At 38.8% G+C, this 13,615-nt stretch overlaps 1 protein-coding gene, 1 non-coding gene and 1 pseudogene across 2 annotated transcripts; 1 reads left to right on the top strand and 2 right to left on the bottom strand.

Annotated features, from left to right (window-relative positions):
- Positions 1-896: 896 nt before the first annotated feature.
- On the bottom strand, positions 897-1,063 carry LOC115046908 (U1 spliceosomal RNA). The gene has a single exon (XR_003840981.1). It is a non-coding gene; the product is annotated as a U1 spliceosomal RNA (small nuclear RNA).
- A 1,448-nt stretch (positions 1,064-2,511) lies between these two features.
- LOC115046852 (chitinase-3-like protein 1) lies at positions 2,512-3,237 on the bottom strand (annotated as a pseudogene).
- A 1,749-nt stretch (positions 3,238-4,986) lies between these two features.
- On the top strand, positions 4,987-8,106 carry LOC115046851 (chitotriosidase-1-like). Its single transcript, XM_029507485.1, has 9 exons — positions 4,987-4,996; positions 5,428-5,546; positions 5,620-5,744; positions 6,485-6,608; positions 6,694-6,876; positions 6,970-7,086; positions 7,201-7,333; positions 7,554-7,653; positions 8,103-8,106. Exons 1-9 carry the CDS (start codon positions 4,987-4,989, stop codon positions 8,104-8,106), a joined length of 915 nt encoding a protein of 304 aa, XP_029363345.1.
- Positions 8,107-13,615: the final 5,509 nt, after the last annotated feature.

Here is a 13,615-nt window from a genome sequence, read left to right as displayed (position 1 = left end):
TTCACCTGAGGCTTCTATATGTGTTGTTCTGATGTCATAGATGATGTCACAAAGCACATGCAGCACAAAGCATCAAAGGATCAAAAGGTTCTAGAACGGAGATTAAAAAAAAAATTATAAAAAAAAACCTAAATAAATGAGTACAATTACATAAATGTCTGCACCCCTTGATGTCATACCACTGATGTTCAGTGATTTCAACTACTGAACTTTTCTGTTGGTTCTTATTGGTGCTTTATTACAGCTGGGAAAAATGTTTATTCGCCTTCAGTCAATGCACACAGTAAATCAAATAAAGAAACTAATTATTAGAGTTTAATTTTTTGGATTAATCTGTTGGTTCACTCCATGTTTACTACTTTTCAGGACCTGTCTGGTGTGGAAGGGTAGGAGGGGTTAATGAAAACAAATGGCCAGAGAACAACTGTATGATCAGTCTTCTAAAGATGCTGTTCTTCTCCACTGACAAAGCCGAAAAGTTTATGGCACATATATTCAGACTCAATGAAGAACAGCTAAAACAAGTTCCTGTTAATATTCATGGGGCAGCATTCTGAATCAACTGAAGGCCTTTCAGAGATTTGTTTGGACATCCAGATAGAAATGAGTTACAGAAGTCCAGCCGAGGAGTAACAAATGCAATAATCTGTCCGTTAGCTTCATGCTAACATACAATGGAAAACGCCATAGATTGGCTAACGGGATTAGCATCGCTACCGCAATCAATCGTCAATCAACTTATTTCAGCTCAAACATGGCAGTAATACATAACTGTACAACAACACTGACAGGCATATATTTGTCTGAGCTCCTGTGAAACAACAAGACAGGAGTTAAGCTGCTGCCTGTCTGTTGAAATCTTGTCAGAATGTTAGATTTAGTTTTTTACATTTGATCAGAGGAGAGCTCGAACACAGTCCCCCCCGCCACCAGAAGTGATGCAGTCCAGATTCCCACATTTTGGGGAATTCACAGGAATCAGCACAGCCGAAGTGCAATGGCTGAGCCTCATCCTGGGTGAACCACCTTCATGATCGTGGTATCTCCCCTGCCAGGTAAATATGAGTTGTTGGGCACACTGATGGGCGGCTCTGTGACCGACACGCCATCTTCACTCAGGGTGCTGATGGTCTGAAACATGAACTGAGCCAGAGTTCATGGCTCCAAAATTGGAACAGACAATACAGGACGACGAAATCCGGTGACAATTTTTATTTTTATTTATCTAAATCAAATCAGATGTTTATATAGTGCCAAATCATAACAAAGTTGCATCAAAAGGCACTTTACATATAGAGCAGGTCTAGGAGAGAGAGGTGCTCAGTCCTTCCCCCTGCAGTCTAGGCCTATAGCAGCATAGCTAAAGACTAAATGAACTTTAACGTTTTAATTATAAGCTCTGTCATACAGAAAAGTTTGAAGCCTGGTCTTGAAAATTGCTAAAGAATCGACCCCCCGGACTGATACTGGAAGTTGGTTCCATAGAAGAGGAGCCTGATAACTGAAAGATCTGCCTCCAGATTTACTCTTGGAGACTCTAGGAAGCACAAGTAAACCTCCATCTGGAGAGCGGAGCAGCCTACTAGGACAGTAAGGAACTATGAGCTCTCTGAGATATGATGGAGCTTGGCCATTAAGAGCTTTATATGTTAAGGATTTTGTTATGAAATGTTATTCTGAATATTACTGGCAGCCAATGAAGTACAGCTGGTGCACCAGTTATGTTGGCAAGAATGGATATTACCACCTATGTAGACTAAATTGATCAAAGTGGACACTTGAGTGACAGTCACAGCATTTGCAATCCGTTTTGTAGATGAGACCTGGTGGGCAGCTGAGGATGTACGTTCTCCTCTGGGCACAGCTGAAAAACTCGTGTGGGATGTAAGGATTGCAGTAAAGCCCATCTGACCTGAAACCGCAGAAACTGGAGAGATCTTCAACAGTGATGCCTCAAAAGTCAAAGAGAATAAAAATCAAACTTTGGCTTAATTTTGGTTTGCCCTGTTGACAGAAATGCCCACTGAAGTCATCCAGGTCCAGAGACCAGACAAAGACTCCCCCAAAGTGGTTTGTTGTTCGGTAACTGACCTGACATAAGGAGGACAGAAACAATCAAAAAGTTATGTTGAGAAAATATCTGCGAAACCAAATCTGTGCATTAGTAGCATTTTGGAAGCATTTTACTGAATGAAACAGATGATTACCTTTGCTTCCAGACTGTCCATATTATGAAATCTGGCCCACTCAGTGTCCATGACCACATATGGAACTTTCTGATCAGCAATCCACTGGATTTCTGTGCTACCGAGATTTTTGCAAACCTGTTCAATTTAGGAGGAGGAGGAGATGAAAGTTGTCACACCACATAAAATAGAAGCTGTTAGTGTACAGTAAAGCAATTTATACAAATGTTTCGATTTAACTGCATGCTGTTTTACCTCATAGTAGGCCCATTGTCCTTCCGTACGGGTGAACTTGCTCTCCATTCCAAAACCAATGCCTGCAACTTCACTGCTTGTATGGGTGTGTGTAAACTCTCCCAAAGGATGCTATGCCCAAGGTCAGCTTCTCTGCAGGTGCTCCCTGGTCCCTCCAGTGCTGCAAAGCAAAGCCCTAAAATATGGAAGAAAAAAAGAATTAGTGTGATCCAAAAACTTTCCATGCATTCAGGTAGTTAAAATAGTAAGACATGTATTTACAGTGTTGGAGTTCATTTTGTCTCCGGTATCCTTGGATCCCTTGAACAAGGGACTGTGAGGTCCTGTGACAGTTTCGCTGGCACCTCGAAAGTTAAATGTCCTCACGTTAATTAAATCCAGGCCCCTGATAAAATACAGAGATCATTTTGTCAACTAAAGCATCTCCTAAGATAATCATGAGTTTAATGTCAATGACTGCTTTCTCAGCAGAAACGTTGGAGACGAGGAGAAGTCTGTCCTGGTGACTTCGAGCTGCCTTGGCAGCAAACTCCAGTTTGAGTGCCTGCGCAAGACAAAAGTTTCAGTTTCGGTTAAAAAAAAAAAAAATGCTAAAATGTGTATAAATAAGTGAGGGGATCAGACCTGGATCAGCTGTGTGAACCTCCCCTTTTTTGCTCCAGGAAAAAAGTCCAGGCTGAGCCCATCAAAACCAAATGTTCTTGACGGCAGAACCGATGAACTGTCTTCTTTGTGCTGCGTTTGATACCACTCTACGGAATCTGTCCAAAGAATTAACATATGACGTTTGTGACATCTTCAATAGCAAACAACAATACAAACTATTGGAAACAAGCTGAAGTAAATGAATTAATATATTATTAAATAACATTATGATAAATTATGGCTACATTCACTTAAGCCAAGTATTTTTCTTCAATATTCCGTTTCTCTTAGGACATTTATTGTTTGCGTAAACCAAAAATTGTTGCACTTTTGTTGTGCACACATTGTTTGTGTGATTATTTCAATTGGCTAACCCTAACCCTGCCATGAGGTTTATGAATCAGTTTGTCATAAATACTCTTAATGTTTACATTTAATGGGTATTTGTCTTAAAGCATACATTACTCTTTTTATTTTTGTCTTATGATATAACGATGAAGTTATGAAGTTAGTTATGAAGATGAAGTGCCTCATCTGCACTCAGTAGTTTACACGTCACTGTTTAACTGGAAAGAAAAAATAAATACTTTTTTTTTTTTTTACAGTTTTCCCCACAATGGACACAGACAAGTTAGCAAACAGCAAAAACAAGTCAGTTGTACAGGGAGATAACATTTGGTAGGTTATTAAAAATAATTGGTGAATTAATTAATGCTATCATTTTTAATTGCTATTGTTTCCATTGTTTTGAACAGTTTGTACAAAAATGCTCACCCACCCAATTAGACAATGAAATGACCACACCTAAAAAGCAATCTACGCAATAAAGGCGCTGCCAGTCAGTCATTCATTCATTAGTCACAGGAGACAGACACAGTGTAAGCTTCTCTCTTCTTTGGCTTGGTAAGTATCCCATTTACTCCGACTGCATTCACTTAATTATTAATTTATTATCACTGACTTGTTTTTACTGTTGCTAACTTGTCGGTGTCCATTGTGGGAAAATTGTAAAAAAAAATAAAAATAAATAAATCTTTTTTCTTTTCAGTTAAACAGTGACAACATGTGTAAACTACTTCTGAGTGCAGGTGAGGCACACCGATCCAGCCAATGATTCACTAAACAGTCAATTCACCCCAATCTGTTTAGTTTGGTTTTTTTTCATCCAGATTTTAATCATTTGATCACAAAGATGATAGATTTTTTTTTCTATTGTTGAAGATTACATATTCTCAAATAACGTCTCCATTACTCCATATAATTTATGTACATCACAGAGGGAAGTTTGTGGGCATTTGCTGATGCTGGAGAGATTACTTGTTGCTGTTTAATATGTAGATTGAAATCCCTTTCACCTATAATGTGCTTTGTTTTCAATCTCATACTTACCAACTCTCTTATTTTGAAGGTCTCCTTTTCATCATCACCAGATTGGGTAAGTTAATGGCCTGAAATAATTCATTCTTATCAAAAGTCTTATTAGCACATGGACATTAACCAAGAATTGCTGGGAAACATACAATTTGATGAAAATGTTGTAATTAAATGAATTTAAAATGATATTTTTGCAGCCTCTTCCACCAGGCTGGTGTGTTACTATGACAGCTCAGCTGACGATCGAGTGGGAAAAGGGAGATTCAGGATTTCTGACATTGATCCAAACCAGTGCACTCATCTTATCTTCGCCTTCGCTGACATCAGGGGAAATTTGCTTGTCCCCAAGACACGCTCTCATAAGGAGCTCTATCAGTCCTTCACTGCACTCAAAAACAGGTCGGACCTGTAGCCCTTCAGCGTTTTCCAAACTCTCTTCAGTTTTGTGTTTTGTTAAATGTCATTCCTAAATAGTTTTTATGCTCCCACAGAAATCCGCAGCTCAAAACCCTGTTGGCAGTTAATGATGCAGGCGGGTGAGTGGAACTTTAAGAGACTTTAAGAGACAAGACTTTAAGACAAATACCTATTAAACGTAAACATTAAGAGTATTTATGACAAACTGATTCATAAACCTCATGGCAGGGTTAGTGTTAGCCAATTGAAATAATCACACAAACAATGTGTGCACAACAAAAGTGGCAACAATTTTTGGTTTACGCAAACAATAAATGTCCTCATAGAAACTGAATATTGAAGAAAAATACTTGGCTTAAGTGAATGCAGCCATAATTTATCATAATGTTATTTAATAATATATTCATTCATTTACTTCAGCTTGTTTCCAATAGTTTGTATTGTTGTTTGCTATTGAAGATGTCACAAACGTCATATGTTAATTCTTTGGATGTTGAAGACAGATTTCTATTAATTTGTAACAGATTCCGCAGAGTGGTATCAAACGCAGTAAAAAGAAGCCGGTTCATCGGTTCTGCCGTCAATCTGCTGAGAACGTTTGGTTTTGATGGGCTCAGCCTGGACTTTTTGCCTGGAGCGAAAAAGGGGAGGTTCACACAGCTGATCCAGGTCTGATCCCCTCACTTATTCACACACATTTTAGCATTTTTCGAAGCGAAACTGAAACTTTTGTCTTCCGCAGGCACTCAAACGGGAGTTTTCCGCCGAGGTAGCTCGCAGCCGCAGGAGCAGACTTCTCCTGGTCGCCGGCGTGTCCGCTGAGAAAGACGTCATCGAAGCCAGCTATGACGTCAGACGGATCGCCGGGTAAAGTGTCGTGGTGATTTGCTCACCGTGTGCGAACTACACGGCTGTCTGCGGGGGGTTCAACTGCCTCGAAGCAGGAATCCATCATTACTGCACGCCTGTCCGCGTTTTGCTGGCTGTTGGCGGGCTTTCACCGGAAGCAGCTCCCGGTGGTCCTACCAGCTAGCATCTGTCGCCTGCTGCTGCTCTTCTCGGAATCATTCCGTCGTCGATCTCTGTAAATCCGAAAATTTTGCAAACAGGTTTACCTGTTTTCTTTTAGACTCGATGCAAAACATGGCAGTAAACACGACTTAGCTCCGAAATTGAGCGGGTCCAGAGCGGGCCTTTGTTTTTTTTTTTTTTTGTTTCCATGCCTGATTTAAAGTGACGTTTAAGAGGTAGCGCCCCCACGCTCCAGTGGTGAGGACAGGAATTGCATGCAGGCCGACATCTTTATTAGTGAAATGTATGAGCACCCTCATACATTCAAAATTACCTAATTTTACTCATGACAATAAAAAAAAAAAAAAAGAGAGAGAAATGCATGGGAAACAGCATTTTGCCAATATTTTAGAGAGTCCCCCCCCCCAAAAAAAAAAAAAAAAAAAAAAACATAAATCATGTTTTCAAGGGTGCTCATGTCTCATTAAGAGGAGCTGAGACCCCCCATGGCTCTAGTTCACACCCCGATTCTTCATATACTAATAATTATCTGTTGACGTGCTTGCGCTAATATAATGGTTTCTGTATTTCATCAGGGACCTGGATTTCATTAACGTGAGGACGTTTAACTTTCGAGGTGCCAGAGAAACTGTTGCAGTACATCACAGCCCCTTGTTCAAGGGATCCCAAGATGCAGGAAACAAAATGAACTCCGACACTGTAAATACATGTCTTACTATTTTAACTACCTGCTGTATTAAAAGTTTTTGGATCACACCAATTCGTATTTTCCTCCATATTTCAGGACTTTGCTATGTGGCACTGGAGGATCCAGGGAGCACCTGCAGAGAAGCTGAACTTGGGCATAGCATCCTTTGGGAGAGTTTACACACTCACCCACACAAGCAGTGATGTTGGAGCCCCGGTCAGTGGTTTGGGAAGAAAGGGCAACTTCACCCGTACACGAGGACAGTGGGCCTACTATGAGGTAAAGCAGCATGTCGTGAAGTTGAATAATTTCTAGAAATTCTACTTCTGCTTTATTTGGTCTTACATATTTCTTCCCTCCTAAATTTAACAGGTTTGTAAAAATCTTGGTGATGCCAAAATTCACGAGATTCCTGACCAGAAAGTTCCATATGCCACTGTAGATGATCAGTGGGTGGGATTTGATGATTTGGCCAGCCTTACAACAAAGGTAATCATCTGTTTAATAACCTGTTTGACCACATTTTTACAATAGCAGCCATTTTATTTTCTTTTTTATACAGATATTTTGTCAACATGCTTGCTTTTGTCCTCATTCATTCAGGTCAACTACCTGAAGAATAATGATTTTGGAGGAGCGTTCATCTGGTCTCTGGACCTGGATGACTTCAGTGGAGATTTCTGTCAACAGGGCAAAAGTCCACTCACCACCTCCCTGCATGATCTCCTTTTCCCAGGTGATAAATACTGTCTATTGCATCCTGTAGTGAGTTAGTTTTTTGTGCATTAAGCCTAAAAACCTTTGTTGACTTTGCCTCTAGTCATGCTTGAGCATTTGCTTTTTCATCCTGCTTTATAACTCTAGTTGGCGCCATCCTCAGTTATAAACAGATGATGCTACAGCCAATCTTGGTTAAGCAGAAATTAAGCCAAAGTCTGATTTTGATTCTCTTTCAGAAGCACCAGATGTTAACAATTTCTGCCGGTCCAGGCCAGATGGGCTTTACATCAATCCTTCCAACCAACACAAGTTTTTCAGCTGTGCCCACGGGATAACGTACAGCTTCGACTGTCCAGCAAATCTCATCTTCAACCCACATTGCAATTGTTGTGACTACCACTAAAGAGTTTCACTATGATCAGTTTAATCCACACAGGTGGTAGTACTGCTTCTTGCCTACATAACAGGTCCACCTTCAAAAACTTGTAACTGTGATAAACTTAAATACTCAATTTTACTTTAACACATTTTCAGATTAACCTGTCAACATTACTAGATGGATTGCCATAAAATCTCCATCATTACATTGATATGATCTCATCCACATCTTAGGACTTATATTTATATTTATAATTGCTTTCCTTTTGTTAATTTCAGCTTTATGTGAGACGTATTTTGTTTTCTTTTCTGACATCATATAATGCAGGCAAACCTCCAGCATTATATATTTGAAATGTTAAATTAAAAAATCATGCAGCTTTCCTGTGTCTCTTTCTGTGTTGTAGGTAACAAAAGCCAACAGAGGATGTCACTGGCCTGTTACAGCAGCTTAAAAACTTTCAGCTCAAACTCAGAAATTATATTCAGTGCGTATTGCAATCAACTCAAGTAAGGCTAAAAAAGAAAAAGAAAAATAAATTCATCCACTGAAATATTTGCCAAAGTTTGCAAAGGCAAAGTTTGTAAGTCCTTCTCTCAGTTCATTTCAGTTATGTGGTTTATGAGAGTGGCAATAAATTAACTGATATATTGTTCAACTCATGGGAAAATGGCGAGTGAGGGGATTGTGTGTCGGAGGGCTTAGATGGCTGGGAGGATTGGGGGTCAGGAAACTGGAGGAAGCCTGGAGAGTTTAGGGTAGAAGACCAGAACTTACCTGTTGTTGACTCTATGAAGGAGACGAGATGAGAAAAGGAACCCCACAGCTACACCGAGAAGGTCCAAAAGAGCTTCAGACCTCCACCTGCTTCAGGAAACCAGCAGGCCCATTCAGCTGAACACATTCTTCTCTGATTCTCAGTTTCACCTTTTCACTTTGTCTCTTTTTACTTCATTTGCTCTTTCTCCTTTTTTTCAGCAAAATCTTCGCAGAAAAGCATTTTGTTTAGTTGTGTAACATCTTCTGTAGAAACTCTCACTCCTCAAACTCTTCACACCCTGAATCCACAGGTGTTCTGACTCTTTGCTTCATTTTCCTCCTCCCAGTTTGCAGGTGTGTTTGGAATGTGCACCTCCCCCTCTTCCTGCTCAGGTAGAAAGGACTAATATGTTTTGTTTTCTTTTTTTGTCCACTCTCTTCTGCGACACAAAGAAAGTGTCAGAGAGTTTGGAGTTGGGTTTTATTCGTGATTTGCATGCACAGCCCCAAGATTCAAAACCGAGCCACACCCAGCGCTATGGCGGGTCCCAAGCCCAGATAAATGGGGAAGGGTTGCGACAGGAAGGACGTAAAAATGTCATGCTATATATATATATATATATATCAATACCTGCATGTTCAAATGTGCACTTTTTTGGTTTTTTTTTTTACAAATTTATTTAATTAATGTTTTTGTTATTTATTATGTATTATATTGTATTGATGGTAAATGTGTTGATTTACGTTTTTGTCAGGATCATTTCATTGTTTTGAAAATTATGCTGCTCAGCAAAAATTAATGTGATTTGTCTTAAATGTACTAATATTATGATTGAGAAAAAATTAACCAATGAGGAATTACCAGCAATCAGTATCAGAATATTTTATGCAAAAAGTAATTGGTGTCGTATCAAATCTTAAAAGTGTGGTATTGCCCATCACTAGCCAAGATAGCAAACAAACTAAATAAATAAATAAACTTTATTAGATTTAATCGTATCAGTATCAATATATTGATTCGTCCATCACTAAACTGGAGTGACGTCACTTTAAATCGACAGGTTGTGGCACACCTCCTTCCAGAAACGCAAACACAACCAAACTGCTGTTACGTTGCTCATTCCTCATTGTTTTGTGTGCATGTTGCGGGTTCGGTTCCCGCCCTTTGGCCTTTCTGTATATGTTCTCCCCGTGTCTGCGTGGGTTTGCTCCCACCGTCCAAAGACATGCACGATTAGGTTAACTGACACTCCTGAATCAGAGACAACGTGTATTTGAATGTTGAGTTCATGCATACAAAGAAATAAAAGGCAGGACACACTTACAAGGAACAAGTGGAATCTCCAACAGAAACTTCGGTTTCACTTCAGATCGAAGAAGACAGAAGAGTCCTGATGTCCCAAAGAGGTCTTTTAAAAGTCTCTGTAATTACTGCTGTAGTCATATCTCAGGCTCTAAGATATCGATTGTCTTCAATCAACAGTTCTTTGGTACACCACCGAACATTGCTAAATATTCATGTTTTTCAGGCAAAAGAAAAGTAAATTTGCAAAAATGGTATCCGGTTGTACAGTGTGATCAGATTTGACCGAGTTTATGAAACAACACACAACAGAAAACTGGAACTGAATTCTGTTTCAAGTGCCACTAGTGCTCGGATACTGCAGAGGCAGACTGAAACCTTCAGAGCGAAATACAAAACAAAATGTGCTGCACCTCAAATGATTACCACTTTTTAAAGTCAAATTAGATGAGGTGTATGAAATATTTGGTATATTTTTTACAATTAATCCTTCCAAGACTTAAATAACCTTAAAAATACCAGCTAGTGGTTGGTTGTCCGACCAGCCTAAAGACTAACGTGTTTTGTGTGCGACGACTGCCAGTGTAACCTCAAGTTCAGTAGGATCAGGGTTCTTTTAAAATCCTGCACTGTCTAAAATGATCACCTCAATAATATGGCCATGGCTGTGCTTTAAGACGGAATATACACAAGCTATTCCAATATTTTAGTGTACCTGAACTGTGCATGTTACTTAACACAAATGACAGCCAAAGCTTTCATAAGAGGCCCAACCCCTTCTTAAAAAGCAAAAATTTCAACAGTGCGTGCAATTTATATAGTTAATTTAAATTTAAATAAATGTAAATACATTTCTGTCAACAGGGTAAATATTCCCCCATCAGCCACCTGAATCAGCTCCTTCTCCATGGTAATGGAGAAAAACTGTTTCTTGTTACTGTAGTCAATTAGTGCCGTCAACATTTAGGTTATTTTTCAGCATCAACATTTTTAACTGTTATGTGGAAAAATGATTAACCAAGTGACAGAACTTCACTTTCAACATGTTTTCACATTAACCCTTCAACATCACTAGATTTGATGCCATGAGATCTCCATCATTAGAGAGATACAATCGAATTTATTTATTTTATCCATGAAGGTGTAAGGTTAGATCTTGAACTTTACAATTGTTTTCCTCTTGGCGTCTGTTCATTTCAGCTGTATCTAAACGTGACATCATATAATGTATTTTCATATAATGTAACTTCCAGCGTGACATCTTTCGTTCATACGTACACAATAGCAGCAGAAATAAAATAATGTATGAAAAATGTGCATCATTTTATCTCTTTTTGTGTTACCGCCTTTTAATTCTATTAACTACTCTCTCTCACATACACAAACATACCTTTTTATACTAATTTAACAGTAGCAGTCCATCCATGATCTTTCTGTCAACAATACGTAGCAACAACAATGTAATAGCAAGAAAGTTGCTGAATGTTACTGAAATGAACAGATTGAAAATGATAATTTCTCCTAACATCAGGTCGGGATAGAGTGCATGTTAAACTCCTACAAGCCCATCAAACCAATCTCATGCTCCTGCTGTGACTACCCAACTCCTTTTATCCTCTATAGGTGGTAATATTGATTCTTACTAATAAAACTGGAGTTGACCATCATTCCTTCCAAGTATGATTACTTAAATATGTCTTCTTCTGGGTATTAAAAAAAAAATCCATAAAAGCCGCCACTGGCTGAAGTTATAGTGGGTCCGACCTTTGATGGAGGCTGGTTGAATGATTTAAGCGCCAATGTGATGAGCTTTACTTTCCTCTTTACATCTGTCATTTGTTTCACTTACATCTGAAGGCACCCTAAACTCCAGGTCTACCCCCAAAATCCAAAACTACATTTCCCTAAAAAACATTTCATATGCACTGTATGTAAAGAAACGCACCACATTCAAGAAACAAAAGCTTTATGTGCTTTATTAATGTCATAACTGTTAAGTGCCGTAGCCAGGTAAGGGTGGATGCTCTTTGTGTGATTGTCACAAAATATTTTTTTAGGACCTGCCCTGTGTCGTGAAACTGGCAGTAATTGCTCTTTGTGCTCAATTCACATCTTTTCAGTGGGTGTGCTCTTTGTTTTACTTTTATACCATGTAATTAGATGTACTTTAAAAGATGATTGTCTGGTGTGTTTTATTTTCTGATAGAGCAAGTCTGATGTTATTGTTACGTTGCATTTAAGAGTGATTAACACGCCTCCAACCATAACACGCTGGATAGGTTTAACATTTTTGTTGATTCAGATAGTTCTTAAGTATTAGGTTTTGAAAAGTACATTTTTTGTCAGATTTTTTCACAGAGGCAGACTCAGAGTGTTTCAGATGTTTCGCTTTTTATATACACAAGTTCAGAAAAGTGTCTCTTTTCATTTAGGCATGACTGGATGAATGGCTGCTACTTAATGGACGTGTTTATTATTATTCTCTGTGGAGACCTGCAGACTGCCCTTAGACTTGCTCTCAAAATGAAAGCTGAAATTTTGTGCTGTGGAGAGCAAAAATGTTTCAACTTGTGTGTGAAGCCGCAACACTCCATAAAAAACTACACACAACAACTGAATGAAAAGGCCGGTGTATCAAAATGAGCTGTGTAGCTTCAAGGATCAGTAGCAGACCTGATTGACTTCAAGTTTGAACCTCAAGGATTTGAATCTTGGACTTGGTTGTATAATTTTTTGTGCACCAACATGTGTATTCAGAGCAGTCTCTACCAACTAAAGCAAAAAACGTGTACATGGTGCATTTGTTTTTGATGTGGAAGAAGTATTTGATTTTTTTCCCCAGTTCTTCAACATAGATTTCCAGTTTTAGGCTACCTGATCATCAAAGCGGAACCACTGAGTTCTGTCACTGGCTTTGGTCTTTTCGGACCAACGTAATATCATTGTGCGTTTGTTCTATTAGTTCTATTAGTGTGTAATTGCTTAGGACATTGCATCCTTGAATAATTATACCCACCCTGTTTAGCTACCACACCTCAGGAGCTATGTATTCAATTTCACAGCCAGAAAATGATCAGTGGCTCTTCACACACAGTGGAGACAGTACATCCTTCTTGCATCTTCGTCTTTGTAAGTATTTTGCTCAGATTTGACTGACTAATGGATTTTTCTGAGTGAGGCGTATTCCAGAGAAGGGTTGAAGTGGCAGGTTCTGTGCAGTAATCTTATTTGGACTGTGTGCTCCACCTGAGCATATTCTGATTATTATCAGCTTTAAATCAATATTGCTGCACTAAAGGGAACTAAATTGATCCAAGTTGTTTAATGATATTTTTACTTGGTGCTGTATTGCCAGGTCTTCCGTTATTCAAATATACATTAAAAAGAGTAACGGCATGTTCATGTAAGAGCTTTATGTAAGGTTGTAACCGAGGTTTGTGTAATTTACAATGCAGCAATGGACTCACGTCTAATAATGTTTTCCGAAGAAATCATTTTTTTTCTCATCTCACAATTTGTATGTGCCTTTATAAATTTGTGGCTAGAGTGGAACTTACATGTGTGGCTGAACACCATGTCCAGTCTACCACCTTTACTTTTTCTTTTCATTTGGCAGCTGTATGGTTTATTTATTCTCTAAATTCCTATCACCTATTCTGATGTGATCATTCCTCATAATTGTTCTATGTTTTTAAAGTTACTTTGTATGTGTTAACACAACAATCTCCTTTCTTTTCAGATGCTTTTTGGATATTGAATGAATTTTATGCTATTGCCTGTTGCTAAGCGAAAGGTGAGGGGATTTAAAAAAGAGCAAATACGTACACAAATGTTTTTTTAAATGTACCAGCTTTGTG

The sequence above is a fragment of the Echeneis naucrates genome, chromosome 7, assembly GCF_900963305.1.
Source record: "Echeneis naucrates chromosome 7, fEcheNa1.1, whole genome shotgun sequence".
In the NCBI taxonomy this organism is placed as follows: Eukaryota; Metazoa; Chordata; class Actinopteri; order Carangiformes; family Echeneidae; genus Echeneis; species Echeneis naucrates.
This window is presented reverse-complemented; position numbering and strand designations above follow the sequence as displayed.

What these genes read in the sequence shown, in the direction of transcription:
- LOC115046851 (XM_029507485.1), top strand. An exon ending in GACAGTGGGCCTACTATGAG is followed by an intron (nt 6,877 to 6,969) that starts GTAAAGCAGCAT and finishes TAAATTTAACAG; the next exon opens with GTTTGTAAAAATCTTGGTGA. An exon ending in TGGCCAGCCTTACAACAAAG is followed by an intron (nt 7,087 to 7,200) that starts GTAATCATCTGT and finishes TCATTCATTCAG; the next exon opens with GTCAACTACCTGAAGAATAA.